The sequence below is a fragment of the Alternaria dauci genome, chromosome 5, assembly GCF_042100115.1.
Source record: "Alternaria dauci strain A2016 chromosome 5, whole genome shotgun sequence".
Lineage (NCBI taxonomy): Eukaryota > Fungi > Ascomycota > Dothideomycetes > Pleosporales > Pleosporaceae > Alternaria > Alternaria dauci.
In genome coordinates this window covers 2,326,236-2,346,348 of record NC_091276.1, presented here as the reverse complement: position 1 = coordinate 2,346,348, position 20,113 = coordinate 2,326,236, and the positions used below count along the sequence as shown (strand labels likewise).

General features: G+C 52.8%; 6 protein-coding genes across 6 annotated transcripts; 1 reads left to right on the top strand and 5 right to left on the bottom strand.

Moving 5' to 3' along the window:
• Positions 1-512: 512 nt before the first annotated feature.
• Positions 513-2,158, bottom strand: ACET3X_006234 (uncharacterized protein; the record flags this gene model as incomplete). The annotated part of the gene is made up of 3 exons (XM_069452423.1): positions 513-806; positions 864-1,214; positions 1,268-2,158. The coding sequence occupies 3 exons, from the start codon at positions 2,156-2,158 to the stop codon at positions 513-515; spliced, it is 1,536 nt and encodes a 511-aa protein (XP_069306594.1).
• Positions 2,159-3,108: 950 nt separating this feature from the next.
• On the bottom strand, positions 3,109-5,160 carry ACET3X_006233 (uncharacterized protein; the record flags this gene model as incomplete). The annotated part of the gene is made up of 1 exon (XM_069452422.1): positions 3,109-5,160. The coding sequence occupies one exon, from the start codon at positions 5,158-5,160 to the stop codon at positions 3,109-3,111; it is 2,052 nt and encodes a 683-aa protein (XP_069306593.1).
• A 341-nt stretch (positions 5,161-5,501) lies between these two features.
• On the bottom strand, positions 5,502-7,001 carry ACET3X_006232 (uncharacterized protein; the record flags this gene model as incomplete). Its single annotated transcript, XM_069452421.1, has 4 exons — positions 5,502-5,540; positions 5,588-6,390; positions 6,437-6,809; positions 6,861-7,001. 4 exons carry the CDS (start codon positions 6,999-7,001, stop codon positions 5,502-5,504), a joined length of 1,356 nt encoding a protein of 451 aa, XP_069306592.1.
• Positions 7,002-7,341: 340 nt separating this feature from the next.
• ACET3X_006231 (uncharacterized protein) lies at positions 7,342-11,185 on the top strand. The gene is made up of 2 exons (XM_069452420.1): positions 7,342-7,814; positions 7,864-11,185. The coding sequence occupies exons 1-2, from the start codon at positions 7,398-7,400 to the stop codon at positions 9,721-9,723; spliced, it is 2,277 nt and encodes a 758-aa protein (XP_069306591.1). The 5' UTR covers positions 7,342-7,397; the 3' UTR covers positions 9,724-11,185.
• A 3,187-nt stretch (positions 11,186-14,372) lies between these two features.
• On the bottom strand, positions 14,373-16,597 carry ACET3X_006230 (uncharacterized protein). Its single transcript, XM_069452419.1, has one exon. The coding sequence runs from the start codon at positions 15,162-15,164 to the stop codon at positions 14,472-14,474; it is 693 nt and encodes a 230-aa protein (XP_069306590.1). The 5' UTR covers positions 15,165-16,597; the 3' UTR covers positions 14,373-14,471.
• An 848-nt stretch (positions 16,598-17,445) lies between these two features.
• On the bottom strand, positions 17,446-17,988 carry ACET3X_006229 (uncharacterized protein; the record flags this gene model as incomplete). The annotated part of the gene is made up of 3 exons (XM_069452418.1): positions 17,446-17,634; positions 17,693-17,817; positions 17,874-17,988. The coding sequence occupies 3 exons, from the start codon at positions 17,986-17,988 to the stop codon at positions 17,446-17,448; spliced, it is 429 nt and encodes a 142-aa protein (XP_069306589.1).
• Between the last annotated feature and the right edge of the window lie 2,125 nt (positions 17,989-20,113).

The following is a 20,113-nucleotide window of genomic DNA, read 5'->3' as shown; positions in this document are numbered from 1 at the left end:
GACTTCAGGCATCCTGCTTCGCCACACAGACAGATGGGGCCGAAATTAGCTTCAAGACGGATGATCGGGTTCGGGATTATCGCGGAAACGGCTAATTCTGCGGCCGATCTTGTTCTTCGTGTGTTCTTGATCGTCTCGTGATGATGAAATTGCAATCACTTTGTTTTGTGCATTGCCATCGTCAGAGAAAACGTACAAAAACAAGAGACGCAAAAGGAGGCACGAGAATAAAACATATCGCAGATAGAAGTATGATACAGGGAAAAGAATGTAACACCACCCATTGATGCTTTCTGCTATGATGATAGGAGTAGTATTGTATTCACGAACTGCGCGAATTTTCGATAATACATGCTCAACACATCCATTACACAGCAAAACATGTTCCTTCATACATTGAAGCTGTAGGTCACTCGTAGTTCATTTCATATATTCATAGCATCGCCTTTATTCGCGATGATCTAGACACTTTCGCTCTTTGTGCTGACAAAATCATTTCCTCCCCTAAGCGCTCATCGTGCATACTCCTCCTCGTCCTTGGCGACCTTCTCGAGGACGTGGTCCGTCATGAGCCCGCTGGTGAAAGGCTTCCTTGACATCTTGACGATTTCGCGAACGTTTTTGCCTTCTGTGAACATCATCTCCAGCTCCTCGAGGCTGCGGCCCATAGTCTCGGGGTAAGCGAACCAAACGACGGGCAGGATGATAGCTGAGATGATAAGGAAGACGAGGTAGTATTTCCAGCCGATGGTTTCGATGGCGACGGGGGTTGCCATGTTGACGACGAAGTTCCAGAGCCAGTGGTTCTGTTTACACGTTAGCCGCTATCCTTTCATAGCTAAGAATCGGGGGATAAAGCTTACAGCAGTGGAGATACCCGCCATAGGTACACGAAGCCTTGTTGGTGCAACTTCAGTGCAGTACAAGAAATTCGCTCCGAGGAAACCAATTGGAATGAAGAAGTTGAACAGAAACACGAAGAGAGCGCTAGCGATCTGTGCAGCTTTGTTCGACTTGGGGAAGCTGGATGCGACGGCTAGAGCCAGCATGCAAGATGCCATACCCGCTCCGCTGAACATGAAGAGCTTGCGCCGACCGAAACGGTCGATGGTAAAGAAGGCGACGAAGCAGGAGAGGAACTTCCAGGTGAGGGCGCCACCGGACAAGATGCGGGAGACTTCCGAGTCAAGGCCGAGACCTTGTTGGAAAATGATCTATGGCACGTTATTAGGACGTGACTTGGTAGTCGATAGGGAGTGGAACTTACAGTCGAGTAGGTGGAGATGAGGTTGCTACCGCACATCTGTTGCAAGAATTGTAGGAAGATACAGAGAGAAAAGCGGTAGAAGAGCTTATCTTTGCCCATGGTAAAGATGTCGCTCATCTTCGCTGCGCTGCGACCAGTATCTTCGAGCGCGAGTTCGATACCACTAATCTCAGTGGTGATCTCGGGGTCGTGCAACTCCAAGCCCTTGAAGCTCGACAGACTGACACGAGCCTCCTCAACACGCCCCTTGGCGACCAGCCAGCGAGGCGATTCAGGAATGCTGAAAACGGCGAGCATGGGAACGATGGAAATGACGGTGGGAATGGCGAGAGGAAGGCGCCATTGGAGAGGCAGGTTGTCTTGTTCGAAGAAACCGAGATTGATCCACGCTTCGAGCAGGTAGCCGAGAGAGATGAAGCAGCCGTCAAGCACAACGTGCTTACCGCGGTTGGCAGACGATGAGCACTCGGACTGCCAAACGGGAACGGTAGCACTAAGAGCACCGACTCCCCATCCTAGGATGAAGCGACCGACGACGAATTGCGCGAGCTGGAAACTGGTGCACTGTAGGATCTCACCGACCAAAGTCAGGGCGGCGGCACCGAAGATGACCTTTCGCCGACCGAGAACGTCGCCAATCCATGAGCAAGACAGAGCGCCAAAGAGAGCACCAAGGGTGAAGGTAGCGACGACAGCACCTTGTTTTGTCGAATTGTTGCTCTTCTCTGCACCGGTAGTATCGATAGTGTTAATCTCCGGGAAGTGGTCGTTCCAGTCACGGAGTGACAAAAGACCACCAACACCAGACTGATTGTATCCGAACAGCACAAAGGCCGGCAGAACGACGAGCAACAGCTGCGCCGTCTGGAGAGTCTTGCCGCTGAGTCCCATGGTGAAGATTGACGGAGGGAAATGAGACAGAAGAAGGGGAGAAGAGGGACTACAGAAGAACACGGTCAGGACAGCAGCTCACTACTTGTACTCCAGTCCCCTCTCCACAATATCCTGTAGCGTGGGCATTATCATGGAGACACTCCAGTCAGTGCGGTATTGAGCACTAAATGTCTCCACCTTGGGGATAACCACCGGAGATACAGTGCAGCAGCTGCTGCAGAGCGCCGGATGCCTCGTTTTACCACCGACCCCATACATACACCGCAACCAACCTCCACAAACGGCATGAGATGCTGACCGGTATGGAGTCCGAGCTTGCGGGAATTGACTCGTATTCGACCAAAGAGTAGGACGCGCCGGCGGCCATAGTTCGGCCTCGCTCGCCTCGAGACCAGCGGCCGAGGAGTAAAATCCTTCGCCATGTTGCAACGCTATCATGACGGTTGAGGCTTGATGTGGGCCGGATTGTACGAGAGGCTCTACGGCAAGGATTGGAAGGATTTAAGCTTTTCCAAGAAGGCCCTAGTTAGCTTAAAATTCTTGATACGCGTGATGTGTAATTGGCCAAGGCACAAGCCTCGGCAGTTATGCTATCCCCACCATTGTCGTGCGCGCTCCGTAACGCCGGAAGATGGCAGCTTGTGCGAGTAACGTAAATTGCTCACCGTGGGTAGTACGCGGCCCAGATTTGACGATGGAACAAGCAATGGAATCAGGGAACCAGCCTGGAAGCTCCACACCGTGGGGTCGGTTAAAAGTTGATGAGAAAGCAACTTTCAGTGAGGCGATGTGGCTACGCACGCGGCAGGATAAGAGATTGTGTGAGATCATGGCATAGCTTATCGTTCTTGGCCCCGTCTTATCGTATGCTGCTTTTTGAGAGTTCCGCGTGATGGTTCCGATTCTAGGACCGGTCGGCGCCCTTACTAGCTGTCATGACCCCAGGATCATCGGCCTCTATCTTTCTCCGACCCCGTGCTCGCACTCAGACTCCTTCCTGAAGAAATCGACCCACTTTGTTCCTCCGACAGTTCCGTGTCAGCTCCAGCATCTGGGATTCTACCAACCTCGGACGTTGGCCTGACATGTTGATCTTCCACAACATTGGAACCTGTGTTCTCGGCCATTTCTCGTCCGATATCCGTAAGATCTGCGTTTCGTATGATGCCATACTCGAAGCGGTCTATTACTGCCTTCTCTAGACTCCTCCGTGGTTCTTCAACGCCATCTTTGTAATCCTTCAAAAGTGCGACTGCTCTCTCGTCACCTTTCTGGACGCACTTGTTGATCAGTGCCTCCCATGTATTCCTTCTGGGCTTCAAAGGGCCCCTTTTACCGGCTGTGGCACCTGTTGAAACCATCTCCTCGTAGTATAGTATAGCGTCTTCCAAGTCACCGGCTGTGAGGCAAACCAGGATCAGACGGTCGTATGTGAGACGACTTGGTCGGAGACCCAACTTGACCATCTCATTAGCTAGGAACATGGCAAGCTCTTTACGCCCTTCCAAGTGACATCCCCGGAAGAGGATGTTGAAGGTGCCGGTGTTGGGACCAGCATGAGAGACGGTATGCAGAGCCTTGTAAATATCAATGGCCTCGTCGAGGCGCTTGCGTGCGATGCTAGCTTGGATACATGCGTTCACGGCTGCGGTGGGTACCTTGCGGCCCGCAGCCTCAAAGTCCTGCAGATGTCGGAAGGCTTGCATAGGTCGGCTCTCTTCGTCGGGTGTTCCAGTGGACAGATACCAGTAGAGAGGATCACAAGTCCCAGGGCTGACCTTCAAGTTGACGTCTACCATGATGAGAATAACGGATAGGGCGGATTGTAGCTCATTGGCATTGAGATATGCGGATATGAGCAGCTCGTAGTGGTGCGTGCTCAATGTTGTGCCTCGTTCCGTCAAGACGCGGAAAACGTCGGTAGCGAGAGGGACGTCGCCGTGTCGCGAGGCGAGGTTGAGGACAGACAAACAGGCCCCGGTTGCCGGTTTGAGGTAGCCTGGTTGGACTTGGGTCGTCCAAACGAGGGTTGTCTCGTCGAGGAGCAGTTTGTGCGATGCGGCATCCAGTAAAGCTCCCCAGAGAGCATTACTGAGTTCTACAGCACCTGTCCCGCTGCTCTTGCTCTTTGCAGCTTCCTTGAGACTCAGCACATGGAAAGCTTCCTCGACTTCTCCAAACTCGAGCATGATCCATATCGCCTTGTCAAACAGCCAGCTCTCGACGCGTGCCTTGTTCCGAACCATTTCGTCCAACATGGCTAGTGCGTGTTCGAAATGGCGGTCACGTAGCATGCCAGCTATGACGAAGTTGCGTGCGCGGTCCGACAGGTTGAACCAGCGCGACTTCATGTACTCGAGTATTTCGTCGCGGAGGAGGTAGTCGGGGTGGACGGCAAGCACTTCGAGGACGTTTTCACAGCCCCGCGCATCCAGCTCGATCTTGGGTTGTCCGACCAGCGCTCCGTCGGCATCGTTCCAGAAGCCCATTTCCTCGAGCACCTTGCGCACCTTGCCCGCTGTGCCAATCTTGGGGTCGACGAAGCTATGCAGTAACGCTGCATACATTTCCTTGTTTGGCCGCTCCCCCCGGTCTTTGATGAGGACTCTGCAGATGTTCATGACCTCGTCCCAGTTGCCTTTTGCGCCCTCGGCTCGCGCATGTTCGTAGAGGATATGCGTCGGTTGCTGCGCGAGTGCAACCTTGTCTCCGGGCCGTTGGAGGCGCGAAGGGTGCAGCTTCTGTCCGAACGGGCGAAATCCAGTGGCAGAAGTGCCGGGCTGCGAGAAGAAGGAGTCGTTGGTGGCGAAGGGGGCGTTGGATCCGTTGTAGGCTCGCAATTGACGGCCGCAGTGGGACGGCGCATCTGTTCGCGATGCATGGCCGGGTGGCAATCTAGGCGGACCTCTGCTGATGTACGGTGTCGATGCGGCATTCGACGGAAAGCCGGGACAGAGGCATCGCCACAGTCCGTCGTTGACGAATGGGCGGCGTGGCATTGGCGTTGACGGGTGTGCAATGCCCAAAGTTTCAAGGCGGGAGCATGAGATGCAGCATCCGTGCGCGGCTTCGGCTCGGGACGACTAGCTGCATGCAGAATCACTGGTAGGAGCTTGGTGTTTATTATTATATGCACACACGCACTCTTCAAGTGCTTTTCAGATCCCGTGCCGAGTTGCAAAAGGGTATATACGCCCAAATACCGTCCCATCTAATGCATAGCCCCTGCCACTCTCCTTGTCGTATTATGTCGAAACAGCATCCGGCGTAACGTTTCGTACCCTCCCTAAAGTGCCAGAAAAAAAAAAGACCCCCCGTTGAAATCCCTACAGCCGTCTACTCATCTCCTCACAATTTCCTCGGAAAGAAGTTCCAGTAGCTGCACCAGTCAGTACACGGTCGTGTTTGGAGAGAGTTAGTACATACCTTTGGTGATATTACGTCCTGGTTCACCAGGTGCTTGCTCAGGATCTTGACAACATCCATTTGCTCCTCGTAGGTCAGTCCGGTGATGGCCGCTTCAATCACTCCACCGACAGTAGTGTGGTGGACAGCGATGAAACTCGAGTAGTAGAAGAAGGCGATGGAGCCCATAATGAACTGACAGTCCATGCGGTCAGTCATTCCACCATGGCCGGGGATGGAGTCACCAAAGTCCTTGATCTTGAATGTGCGCTTGAGACCAGAAGCGAAGAAGCCGCCAAAAGGCGCGATGAGAGACGCAAAAGTTCCGAGCATGATGACGTGGAACTGCACGGGCATGATGCTAAAGGTGCGGGGAATGGGAAGGCCCTCGGGAAGGAAAGGAACTGAGTAATCGCGCGCGACGAAGACGGGGTTGGGTCGACACTCTAGGCCAGACCAGATGTTTGCGCCAAGGTCGTTTACAGGGCAGATGAAGTACTTGTAGCGTGCGACAAAGTGGGTAACGAGAATGCCCCAGAGAACGGTGAAGAACCAGGCGCCCAGGAAACCCTCCCATGTCTTCTTTGGCGAGATCTGGATGAGGGGTGTCCTTCCAAACGTGATACCACAAAGGTAGGCAAAAATGTCATTGGTGATGACCATGGAGACGGGGAGGATGAACCAGATGAAGCCCTCGAAAATGTTGTTGATGACAAAGTGTGCCTGTCCGACGATGAGGAAGAGGGCCATGTGCGTCCAGGCGAACTGGGTGAACTGGAACTTGTAGTGACCCTTTTGCAGCGAGAAGACGAAGAAGATGAAGCCTGGAGGGATTAGTAGAGGCGTGGTGTATAGGGCTCAAGAACGTACCGATAATGTACAGCATAAAGGAGATGAAGCGGTGGTGGGTAGCCAGGGGAAGCAGCAGACGGTCGACCATGAGGACATGCTTGAAGTAGTATATGACGCTTTCGCCATACAGAAAGTACATGGCCGTGCCGAGAAAGTACCAGTTGAGCGACTTGGTGAAGCGCAGGCTGCGGGCCTTGCTGGGGACGTTTGCGATTGCGATGACCTCCTTGAAGGATATGACCTGGACCGCCGTAACGATGATGATGATGAAGAGATGGCCGGCACCGAGGGCCCAGAAGAAACCTGCAATCATGACGAGGGTCCATACTGTGCGCGTTATGAAGTTTGCCTTTTTCTTTTCGTACTCGCTCTGTGGGGGTTGTTCGGCGGCCTGGCGCGATCAGCTGTTGGGCCATGCAGGCAGAGAGGCACAAGGACATACCGGAGGCGTCGTCTCCTCCTTGATGGTAGGGCTGCCCGGGTCGCTGAACTCGGACATGCTCTGCGAGGGTCTCCGGGCTCTTCCATTGCTGGCGCTGCGGGTCTGGTGGTTGAACTTGACGTCCTTTCTTGGACGCGCCATGGTGTGCGAGGGCGAGGCCGGTTGCGCCGGCTATTGGAGGGAGAAGGGGGAGGGGGTGAAGGGTGGATAGGGGGGCAGCCGGGGGAGGACCGGACAGGAAGGCGCGATGGCGTGAAGGGGGAGGGGTTTTGGGTGGAGGATGGCGGGGTGGTGAGAAGGGTCGAGTGGTGGCAGCAAGCAAGCAAGCAAGCAAGCTACTAGTCTGGCTGAGTGGGCGGCAGGTTGTGAAATTGCGGACAAGTAACCACGGGCAGACGTCATGCCCGCCTGCGCTTAGCGACACACCCTGCATGTGAATTTCCCGGCCCAGCGCCAAACTACACCACGCGTCGCGCCCCGCATTGCGACCGCTTTGGGACATGCACTCGCCGACTGCAGGTGGTAGATGGACCGACCATGGCTGACGATGACCTCGACGACTTTTCCGACGATGACCTCGACGACCTTCCCGCCAACGCGCTCGACCACCTCGAGGCAAGCGCCATCAGGGCGACACAGCAGCCACAACAACAGCAACACCAGCAGCAGCAGCAGCACAAGAAGCCACTGTTTGACCCAGAAGCGGATTCCGACTACGGCCTCGAAGACGGCGACGAGGTAGTCAACTTGGACGACGCGTCTGGCCCCACGCGTGCATCGCAGGACCACGAATACGCGTACGCCCACGACCGCGACCACGACCATGACGACGACTACGGCCAGAACGGACACGGGCAGACATACCATGGCCAGGTGCAGGCCCCAGAGCACGTGCAAGAGCATCCGCGCCCCTCGCAGGCTGACCCCAACGCACTGCTCCAGCGTATCAAGAAGGTGCCATGTCCGCCACTTCCGCTCCCAGTCATCCCGCTAAACATCGCAGTTAGAGCAAGACAAGGCGCGCGAGAGAAGAGAAGCCAATGAGCTCAAGGGGAAGCTGCAGACAAAGTCGGGCGAGGCCGACACGCTTCGCAGACGCTACGATGCCGAAAGCCGCAGACACGAGCGCCAGCTGGCCGACCAGCAGCAGGCGCACAGTACCGAGCTCGCCAGACTGCGGGCTGAAATGGACAAGCTGCGTCGGGAGAAGGAGTCGGTGCAGACGGACAACATGTTCAACCAGCATGAGGCCCGGGACACGAGCATGGCACGACGCCCTGGGAGGACCATGCCGTCGCGGCCAAAGTCGGGTCCGCCTGTCGTCAGTCCAGCAGGCACCCCGAAGAGGGCGCAGAAGACACGAGGGCCGTTGGGCGATGGCTTCGCTGACGACGACGACGTTGTCATGGCTTCGCCGTCAAAATATGGCGAGAGGCAGAAGACGGCGACACCCAAGCAGACAGGCAAGAGGAAACGACAAACCATGGACCAAAGCCCCATACCACTGCCTGCGCTGTCGCTGAGCCAACCACGAAGCCAACCTAAAGAAGAAGAGCCTGCACCTGCCATAGCCCCTGTGCTTGACGCTGCACTGCTCGAGCACTTTCGACGTGATGATCGACGATTCACGCTTCTCCATCGCCTGCTCTCACATCCCTCGTCCAATGGCACCGATCGCACACTCGAAGCACTTACCCTGCACGCATTGCCTTCTGATCCGTCCAAGAAGCTGTCTTCGATTGTATATGATGCACTGGCCAAAATAGCCACCCCTGATGTGCACCAGTTAGCCCTACAGATATGCCACATCTTCCTTGATTTGTGGAAGCGGTGTCATACTGAGAAGCACTACGCTCCCATTTCCTTGATACTTGATGCGCTGCACTTCGTTCTGGCGTGTGAACCGACCGAGACTGCAGTCAGCATCACAGAGCGCGTCGTACCGCTCATCATCGCCTCCGTTGATCTCGTAGCCGACCCCATCTCTAAAGCAGCCAAAGGAGGTGACAAAGCCATCGCCGATCTCTACTCTCCAAAGCAACGCGAAATTGCGTCTCACATCGACGTCGAGGACTGTCTGGAACTACTATACCTCGTCGCAAGCAGCTGTCTTTCATCAGTGGACCCTGAGGCTATAGTCCGTCTGTGGCAGGCGATACCTTCGACCTTTGCTATCATGCTCCTGGTCAAAGAGCAGCCACAATCACAGATCATGCTCATGTTGCGCATCCTTGGCACCTCTGCACTACCTACCTCAGTAGGACCCATAACCACTGCAGACTCTCCTCAAGACAATCAAGCAAACAACGAAGATGCTCTCATCAATCGCCTCACCAACCTTTTCACCGAGATACCCAAGCTCATCTCCGACCCTGCGGCTTCTCCCAATGCCACCCCAACACTCTCCGAAGCAGATCTCTGGAACCTCCGCTTTCTCGTCATCTCAGTACTCACACAATTCTCCGTCCCAGAGTACGGCTCTAGTCGTCTAGCTCAGAATCGGCTGTGCATTGGCCGACTGATCAAGTACCTTGATCACTGCGTCACAAGTCTCTATCGACATCCTATTTCGCCGACTCAAGATCGGAAGGTCGATTCCATCAACGCGACGATGAAGCTGATCTATCACGTCGCAACGACAAATGCCAACTTCGATGTCAAGAGCAAGCTGGTAAATACACTGGGTGGGCAGCATGCGTATCTCGTTGCGCTTACCCGCTTGGCATTTAGCGAGGGCTTAGTGCTAGAAGCGGGTATTGAGGACGAGGTTGTGAACATGGCGCACGACATCCTAGATGAGGGACTGAGCATGGAGGAGGGTGATGCTTTTGGAAAGGTGTTTAGTAGTGGAAGCGCTATCTAGACACATCAGGAAGTCATCTTCGGAACGTGCGCAGCAGGAGTCAGGCATGCAGCGCAGTACCCTCCTTCTCAACTTCGGTCACTCTCCTACAAACGGGGGCTCACCACAGAAACGCGGCATCTATGCCTTACGATCCTTGGCAGCAGGCACGGACACTGCCATCTTGTATAATCACTCATCTATTTCACACATAGCTGTACTATTAGGGTCCACAACAGCACTGCATCGGGCGGCGTTCAGGACTTTGAAACAACCTTTCATACCTAGACGGCGAATTTCCAACATAAGATTCTACACTAAACATGTCCCTCCACCCACCTCAATACCCTCTCCAAAACCTCGTCCCCACACTCGTCATGCAGCAGCTCATGCCTTCCTCCCTCATAAACACCAAACTCTTTATCCGCACTTCCTATCCCCTGCACAGCCCTTTCACTGCCCTTCCAATCACAGTACGTATCCGCATCTCCATGCAAGACCATCGTCGGTACAGTCCAGTCTCCCAATTTTGCCATGACAGCATCCGCAACATCTACAGCTGTAGCAGCAGTCGAGAAGCAAATCGCCTTTTTCGAGAACAAGGGATCAGCGAGGTACTTTTCAATCTCAGATTCACGTCGTGTGAGACCTGAGATGTCAACGTTAGGACCCGGTATAGAAACCGTTGGTATAGTCCGCGCTGCTACGCCTACCGCTAATCTTGCTGCGTAAGGGAACGGGCCTGGGAATGCAGGACCAGTGAGAAGCACACCCTTTATATCGTTTGGATTCAGTGTTGCGCTCCCAGCAGTAATGAGGCCGCCAAGTGAGTGTCCAAACAATATCACTGGCTTACCCAGCTTCACGGCGTGGTCGCGTAATTCAAGGTGATCAACGACGGCTTTTCCCACGTGAACTACTGCGCGGACATTGCCTGGAGAGGAACCGTGGCCCCAGATGTCCATTGCGTAGACGGAGTATCCGGCGCCGAGGAAGTGCGTGATGAGGTTGTGGTGCGAGTGTAGGTACCGGGATGCATATTCTGCGTAACCGTGCTGTAAGACTATAGTTGCGGTGGTTTGGGTGTCGGGTGTCCACGTATGCGCTATTGTGCCCGACTTGAGGGTGATGGTGGTATGATTGAGTCCTTGGTTTGGGTCGGGATTTGGTGCTGGGGGTGGGGACATGATGCCGTGGTGATTTGGAAGCGAGGTTGGTCTCCGATACAGTGAAGGGACGTTCAACATCTTGAAGCTCGAATCGTGTTCAAGGATTGTCCAATATATCAGTCTTGCCCAATGTAGTCGTCGTGCGAGCCCACTTTGTTGCTTGTCGGACTAGGCTCTCGGTCGTCTTAGGCTTCCGGACTAGCGGTTTTGTGGCTGCGCTTCGTCATTAGACACGGCAGATCATGTCACCATATTACTCCTCGTACGGACGAACGCAACCATAGAGGACATCATGTTCGCTGAAGGCACCCGGGATGTCATGTCAGAGTGAAGTAACTTCGGCTCGTGACAACCACGTGGGGAGGGGCATAACGATGTCTAGTCAGCTTTGGGCCTAGTGTGTGGGGCGTTCCCTGCGCATCTATTCCTTCGAGGCTGCCAGTCCAGTTTGTTGTCTCTCGACACAATCGGATGATTTTGCGGATGCGACGAACCCTCAAATTACAACAGGTGTACGGGTAACACCTTCACCTCCCCGCTCTTGATTCGTTCCTCCGCGTTTCCTTCATAGTACATCATACCATCGACATGAGCTTCACCAATAAGCTTGTAGGCATCTCCTGAAACACCAAACTTGTCCATGCGTCTGCGCTTTTCTCCTAGATGGCATTTTCGCAGGACAAATGGTGTCCTTCCGCCCACCAATATGGCTACATTGTCACCGCGCTTCAGATTCTTCGGCCCAATGCCGAGTCTTCCTGAGCGTGTGACGAAGAGTTGCCGGTTTACACAGGCATTGTCAACAGCTCGGCCGTATCGCTCAATCCATGCGGCTTCTTCCGATGGGCTATCCTCCTTTCCAGGTTTGGTCAGGCAGTCTGCGGCAACGGTGCAGATGAAAGCAACTTTTCGTTCCGGAGCTGCTTCATCGACAAAATTCGACCACTTCAGCGTGTCCAATGTAGCTGCAGGTCTATAGACCCCAGCCACTTCCACAATCTTGTCCATACCCAAGCTGAGCAGCGACAAAATACCGTATTCAAGGCTGAATTGATAGCGCAACAATGAATTACCTGAGGCGCAGTAAGCTCTTCGTCTCCCGGGTAGCCCATGGAGCGGTTGGCTTTCCTCCACCTCAGCTATGTTCAGGCTATAGTTCCGGCACCAACTTGCGCTCCGTAGTTCAGCGCCACTTGCTAACGCCAGCACTCGTAGGTTTCCGTAACAGCGGAGACAAGAGATGGTGAATTGCAAGAAGACTGTCTCAGGAGCCATGGCGTAGTCTACATCCAAAAGCGAAGGCTGTCCAGCCTGCAACAAGCCCATCAGGCTGTATATCTTGTCTGAACCAAACGTGGCAGATTGTCCACGAAACCTTTCGACCAGATCCAGCATGGAGAGTCGAACATTGGAGTTCTCATGTAGGCTGGTACGTAACGCCTGCACAGTTGAGGCGAACGCGATCCCTTGTTGGTAGCATGCGATGCTGGAGAAGAATATGAAATGGCTGATGTCTCGCCACGACGCGCTATGCGAGCCTCTTTGCACGCAAACGTTTCTACTGACCACGGCTTCTTGAATGACCCACACACGCTGCCACCACTCATGGCGCAAGACGGCATCGAGTTCTTCTTTGAAACGTTTTACGCCCAAGTGGGCTTGCAACCCGCTCAGTAGTTTGTCCTTTTCGTTTGGAAGCGCATTACTGATCCGATAGATGCCGCCGAACACGGCAGCAGTCGCAGTTGTTGCCTCACCAAACCAGATGATCGTTTTGGAAGCTTTGCCATAGATATCGCGCATCATCTGCACCTGTGATCCTCGTTCCGCAGTATTGGACTGATCAATACACATTGCGTCTATCCAGAGAATGCGATCGTGCTTAGCAAGACGAAGCTCTTGAAGTGCCGTAAAGAGGTTGTGCGTAATTAGGAAAGGCTCTTGGTTGACCTGAACTTCGTAACGCTTTACAGACACTCCCCAAACATAGCTCAATGCTTCAAATTCGAGATCGTCCAACCGGCCAGTGACTAGCTCACATTTGATGCCATCGTTCTTTTCTCCACTCCTGAGGCGGACAACCCGAATGCTTCGAGACCCAGCTGCAAGAGGAGTATAGGCGTGTGCGTTCTGTTCCAAGATTCTGCGAAGCTGTCTAGGGTATATGACGTTGAATAGCGGTTACCTATATGTCGAGAACCAGATAATGAAGCCGACCGAAAGTAGCGGCTGTCGGAAAAGCCGTATAGGGACATTGATAGTAAAGAGAAACAGACTCCACCCGATATATACAATCCACATGGAATACAATCTGATGGTTCCGTATGCCAGATATGGGTATGTCAATACCAAAAAGAGGAGTCTCGACGCCCTCGAAAGCGTAGACATAGCCTCAGGTAGTCCCCGCCAGCCTTGCGCCATTGTGGGATAGAAAGATAGTGCCCACATACTGCGAGTAGCCTGGTATCTCTGAAGTAGATCTTTTGAGAAAGTGAAAAGACTGCTCCTGTCTCGGTCTGAGCTAAAGTGATAGACTGAGTCAGATATGGTGGATAGCGTGATCCTGGTGCCAATCGGATAGCGCTTCCAGAACGTTTTGTCCATTCTTTTTATAATCCATGATATGACTCTGAATGGAATGAATACAATGTTTCGAATAGTTTGTGCGGAGCCACGCGTCCAGTTGCTTGGTTGAATGATTCTTTCATGTTTCGCGTTGGGACACGGGGTAAAATTGATGTCGAAGTCGTAGCCAGACGCTTTGGTCGTGCAGACCTTGCATGAAGCAGTTGACATCTCGTAAATCTTGATGCTAGTAGATCTATTCGTAGACTGTCCTCGATGCCTTATAGGTTGAGAGCGCAATGAATTTCGGGTAGGTACAGAGGCAATGAAGATGGAGTCTCGGTATTTGCAGCGAGAACCTGAACTATGGTTTTAGCAAGCTCATATTAACAACTCTACTTGGTGGGAGGTTTGCAGCAAGTTGTCCAGAGATGGTGGGTGTGCTGCGCCTTCCTCGGCGGCCAAGGATGTCACCCCTCCACCACATCGCCGTCAATGTAAGCCGCCACTGACGCGTCGGATCTGCGGGCTTCATACCAAAAGGAACCGCGCTTGTTGCAACCACATTTGTTCCGGAGGCGATTACGGTAAGAAGGAGTGGGGAAAGACACAGAGAAAGAACTTCTCTAGCATTTCAATGTACGTTGGCTGTGGCATGATCGTGCTCGAATATATTTTTATAGATATAAGGCCTGCCGTTTTGTACGCTATGCAAGACCTTTGATCATCGTCTCCCAACATGTGTGCAAACCCGCGCAGCTGTGAGCAGGGTATGCAACACAGACTGGGTTAAAGATTTGAAAGTCTTCCACTTTCCCGAAGTCGCATAAGAAAATCTGGTGAAGACTGCCTGATGACATGCATAGATTGGATATCAAGTCTTCATTCGTTTGGCAGAGTCGGGTCGTGTTGGTACAGGAGCGAGTTCATCCTAGTCCAGGCAGCATGACCGGAGTTTTCTATCGAATACGTCCAAACAAACCTTGGAGCGTAAATTGAACACCTCTTCCGATTTTTTTCCTCATTTGCAAATTTCTACAACACAAGTCCCCCAATCACACCAGCAACAACAGTAAGAAGGCGACCACCGACAACAACATTAGCATCCGCAGCCCCAGTAGCCTCCACCACATAACCTGAGATGCCAGTTGGGTTGACACTTCCAGAGCCCACGGCAACACCAGTGCTTGCAACGGATTCCGCAATGGAGCCAGACATGCTGTGCGCGCCCTTTGACGTAGCAGAGGACCCTGCAGCCTCCGTGGTAGTGGTAGCCGCCTGAATGTTGAGTTTGTCTGCACCAGCCGTGACTATCACGCCAAATGTGCCCACCATCTCCGCGTCATACGTCGTCGTGCTGCTGCCAGGGAAGTTGGCTTCGCTACCGCCAGCAGTTTCCTTACACACCGCGCTCTTAGCAATGACGCAGTCCATCGTGGCGGTAAAATCCGAGTCTGGGCTTGGGTCTCCCATATTGATGTTGTAAGTCGAAGGACCGACGACAAGAGTCTGAGCAGGGAAGAGACCACAATCAAGGGAAGAAGCGCAGGCGAGCGAAAGAGTAGTGGCGGTAGGACCCGCCGTAATAACGGAGGCGTAGAAGTCGGTGAAGACGGGCGGTGCGTCAGTGGAGGCGACACCAATCCATGGGACGGAGATGGTTGTTGTTGAGGCCTTTTGCGCAGCAACTAAACTGACCAAAGAGGTGAAAATAAATCTTGAGGCCATAATGAATGATTCGGCAGTGTGCAGATTCTAACGAGTGTAGTCACTGATGCAGCGCACAGATCGAAGCGAGCGACTGGATTGAGAAAACGAGTGATGAAGAGCGATGCTTACCATTACCTCACCAAAGAGGCTTCTTAGATATAAGACTTTCGAAGAGTTGCACCAACTATCATAGATCCAGCTTTCTGCCGGTTGTGGCGTTCTAAAGGGGCTGGCGCCTGATGTTTAGCGGCCCTGAAATTTTCCCTCTTGCCGCGGACGCTCCCAGCACGCCAATTACCACGCTCAAAAACCATTAAGATCATGGAGCTGTTAAGCGAGACTGGGGCGTGCGACCACTGTACGCCTGGTGCGACTCACAGGCTGCGCAGAAGCAGTATATGTCCGCTTGCTGTGGCTATGCGTGATTTGCGGTGTGAGAAGACCAGACATGGTTCGTGCGCAATCATTCAACATGCTCTTTTGGGCTATGTCCGACTCAGTCCAGAAGGCTATCCCACCAGGTAAAGTATGGCTCGTAGCCTCCGCCGCCTCGTGCATGATGCAGACTATGCTTCCGTGCACCGCCGCCCCAACCCTTGGGTAGTATCTTCTCATACCCCCAAGGTAGGTCCAGTCCAGAATGCAGTTCGACTAGCAACCAGACGAATATAGGCACAAATAACGTTCGTGTGAAGACATGGCTCTTGATGATATTTAGGCTGAAGTTGGCCAGCATCACTAAGCCTAGACGCTCGAAGATGTGCAGTTGATTCGTGATCTGGGGGTGTATCTCGGCGTGTCGATGATGTGGAGCGTGCCACCGCTTGACTACGGGTAGGACGTGGAGCGAGAAGTGAAAGATGAAGAAGAGGGTATCGTAGAGGAAGAAGCTCGCAGCAAGCTCGAGGGCGACACGTCGACTTGAAGGAGGGAGGTCTGGTAGAGCGCGTTGTGTTTGCAGCGGCGAATACATCGTCATATTATGCAGTGTCGGCACAAGAAAGGTACTGCGATACGTTGACGTGGAGTCGTTCGTAGCGATTGCAGCGGCTTCGGCGTGATAGTTGCCCGACTCAAGCATCGCTGTGAGCGGCACGTCGGCAAACTTCTTGATCATCGTCAGGTCCATGAGTAGCAACGGTGCCATGTATGTGGCGGCTTCACCCTATCGCCGCGAAGGTCGTCGCATGCCGTGTGGTTTCTTTGCGGCGTCTCCCTCAATTTTGCTCTCCTGCACGCCAAACCTCCATCGCGGATTCCGCAGAAATACGACTGTCATGGAGACTTCGATCGCTGCATAGAGAAATACGGTCCAAATGGTTTCGAAGGTCGATAGGCGGTATAAACGTGTTTGTATCAGCCATTGCCACAAAGGCGTGAGGATAGGCTGGTATACGGCTGGGAAACCGACAGCGGAAAAGAACAGTGTTCCCAGGGCGGCTCGGTACATTGAGATCATAGCAGTAGTGTTTTGAGCAGCTAAGAGCTCCACTGCATCTGTCAATGTTCAATAATTGCCTTCAGCAAGCAATGTCTGGGCATTCACTCTTGACGTCATCTAAATTGAAATCGGAATGGTTCCGACGTACCCCAATCTTTTCGCCTGGCAACCATTATCGTTCTACATCGAACTGGTACCCGGAACAGCCATGCTAGACATACAGCTTCGACCGATCAAGGACAAGTTGTTTGATTCCGTCACGCATCTCGTCCCCTCCATCGTTTCGCCGCTCGCCATCACCGTTCTAGCCTTTTTCTCTGATGTTTTTTCCTGCATCTACGCCGCTTCCAACGATATCCTTCTGAGCACCGCCTTTTGGGTATTGAACAGAGCACTGGACTGTCTTGATGGGGCCGTCGCCTGAAAACGCAACCAGTCTTCAGATCTTGGTGGCTTCTTCGACCTTCTAGGCGACTTCATCATCTATTCAGCCATCCCAATAAGCTGCGCCTTGGCGCAGGACGAGAACGATAGTGCGCAGAGCATCTGGCTTTCAGTGGCGGTCTTGGAAGCCACTTTCCATGTCAACAACTTTGTCCTGTTCTACATAGGCGCCATTCTGGAGAAGCGCAAGGGTGGCAGCAGAGGTGACAATGCGAGCAGAGCCAGAGAGCTGATCAGTATTGTAATGCAACCAGCGTTGATCGAAGGAACTGAAGGCGCAGCTTTCTTCACGGCCATGCTTGTATGCCCCATTACTTGCAACACCTCTCTTGGACAATGGCTCTTCTAGTGTGCTTGGGTATCGCTCAAAGAACAAAGTGGTTGGTGGAATCGCTTGGTTAAAAAAGAATCGGGCTACAAGAATGAAGAGGGTTTTGTCTGCTGTATAACACCTTCCTCGCGCAGCCGCGAGATGAAATTTTGTGCATCTCCTTTGCAAGCTGCAAGCTCTGAGCTGTTCATCACCTCCGTAAGGCTGCCGCCGGCTCCTTTCGATATAATGGTCGGGTAGCGGACAGTATTGGATTTGACGAAATCCTTTACCTACACACATTTAGTGTGCTAGCTCAATAGCGCGACATCTGCCATAGCAGTCACGTACCTCATCAGATAGCTCATCTCGATGCCACTGGACAATTGTGTACCCGGACTCAGCTTCGATCACCCTCTTCATTTCAAGCCAAGCTGGTGTCTCCTTCAGTGACAATCCCCCATGTGTGATATCGCCTGCTCATATCAGCATACTGAGTTCTATATTGATCGCCATGATAAGTGAAGCCTACAGGCTGCACAAGCTGGGTTTCCTTCAGTGGAATGGCAAATCTTTCGATACCCATATCGCAGCTTGCCAATGATGGATGCGTCGGCATTATATAGGACATATAGTGTACCCGACATCCTTGTAAGTAAACAACATTAATAATCGTGTGATGAATGTCAACCGATGTTCGGTCTTGAGGTGGTTGGGATGTAATGATCGATGACGTACACGTACATGCTGCACGGACCACAAGTGTTTGTGTCTGTCAGCCGAGGAGTCTTTTCAACAAACCACCGAACTCATCAACCTGGGCGTCGATACTCTACTGAACCCTCTATCAGCGCACTACCCCTCATCTTCGAATCAATGGTCAACTTCCGCTTCATTCCGGTCTTTGGTTAGGTCCGTATAATGCCACCAGATCCTGTCACTCTCAACAAGGCTGTTTCGGCAGCGCATGCTACGACTACCTCTATCGCTGCATTGCTGTTGTTACGATACGCATCATGGCCGATAACTTCGCCGAAGAGCGCATCTATGCAAGACACGAATAAGAAGGAGCAGCACCTGGACGACACGCGGAATCTCATGATCAATGGCCAGAACCGTATGGCTAACGCGCTGGCCGCATGGGAGACGGTGTACCTCCTGTACGATACGTACGCTATGGTCCACACATACCGTATGAAAAGTCGCTTATCATTTCGCGCTGCTTTGGGCGCTGTGGCTCGCTTGTCACCAGTCGCCTTCGCGCATCACGTGTTGCTTTCATCCGCGTTTCTCGTGCTGCAAGCATACATTGCAGCAGGGAAGGACAAAGGGATGTGGGTAACCACTGCATTCTTGCTAATGAATGGCAGTACACCACTGATGCATGCTCGATGGTGGAATCGGCAACGAACAGGAACATCAAATACTGTTATCGATGTTGCTTTTTTGACTACGTTCGGTGCTTCACGGTTCGGTGTTGTCGTTTGGGTTCTGACCAAGTACGGCCAACATCATGGTCTCGGCCCATGGCAGTCGTATAAAATGTTGAGGACACGATGTCAAATCGGGACTGCTACGCTAGTAGGGTTGAATGGTCTCTGGTGGACCATGTTGACTGTCAATATAGCAAAGAGGAACATCAAGCGAGGACTGTATTGATGCTATCTCATGTGGAACTACGCGACACCCGGATCATGATGGGATCCAACGGTCTCTGTGTGGGTAACTGCTTCATATGCTGAGCCCAATCTTCTGGCCTCACCGCATGGTTCGGCTCCCACCCGAGCCAGCCGCGCACCCCACGCGATGCAACATTGCCATGTATACCGATACCGAGCCGCAAAATTGTCTCAGCTACAGCTAGAACAATCTCGCGAATTGCGTCGCGACCTAAACATGTCTTTGGACCCGCTCCGAAGGCTACACTGGGGGGCACATCCTTGTCAAGATATCGATTTGCGTCGAACACATCCCAGGTCGACCCATAAGCTGTTGGATCACGGCCACCGCCTACGAAATAGAGCCAACAGTCCCATCCTTTTGGCATCTTTACGTCAGCCTGCGCTCCCGGTGATGAGATGATATTATCTCTCGTAGACCGTCTCTGTATGCCTACAATGGGTGGGCTAAGCCGCTCTGTTTCCATGAGTATGGCGCGTAAGCGGAGCGAAAGTCTCTCAGGATCATCTTGACTAGCCAGAGCCTTTGCTAGTGACTGGCCATCATTTGTTTGGTACAAGAAGAGGTTCAACAGCAAAGCTGTCAAGAGGGAAGCCAGCGCTTTGACTGCAAGGCTGCTCGTGAAAAGGACAGAGTGTTTTGCTACATCCTGCAACTCGCTTTCATCTCCGATAGCGAATGGGCATGCACTTTCTCCTTCTTTCAAGTGCTGTGAGATCCTCGCTTGAAGCTTTCTGTTCGCCTCCTTCCCCTTTTTGCGAGGTGAATGCCAAAAGCCTGTGTTGATGGTTACCGGAAACAACGAAAATTGCCCTCGAAGTAGGTCTTCCTGTAAACATTCTATCGTATCAAACACATTGCAGTTGCTGTCAAGGTCCAGAAACGTTCCGAGCAATATCTTCCACGAAAGTGTCTTCAGGGACTCGTACATGTCGATTTCTGACGCTGAAGGCTCAGAGAAATGTTGATCTGTCTGCGAATCCACGACAAGATGGAGCATCGCTCTCAGATCCTCCATTCTCGCTTCCCATATCTGCCGCATTGAAGTATGATTTTCGCCATCCGTCAGTAACAAGTTCGGTGACGGAAAGA

Excerpts from the sequence above, each read along its gene's own strand:
- ACET3X_006231 (XM_069452420.1), top strand. The coding sequence starts at position 7,398 with ATGGCTGACGATGACCTCGACGACTTTTCCGACGATGACCTCGACGAC. Across the intron at positions 7,815-7,863 it reads TGCTCCAGCGTATCAAGAAG|TTAGAGCAAGACAAGGCGCG; the intron begins GTGCCATGTCCG and ends TAAACATCGCAG.
- ACET3X_006230 (XM_069452419.1), bottom strand. The coding sequence starts at position 15,164 with ATGGCCTCAAGATTTATTTTCACCTCTTTGGTCAGTTTAGTTGCTGCG.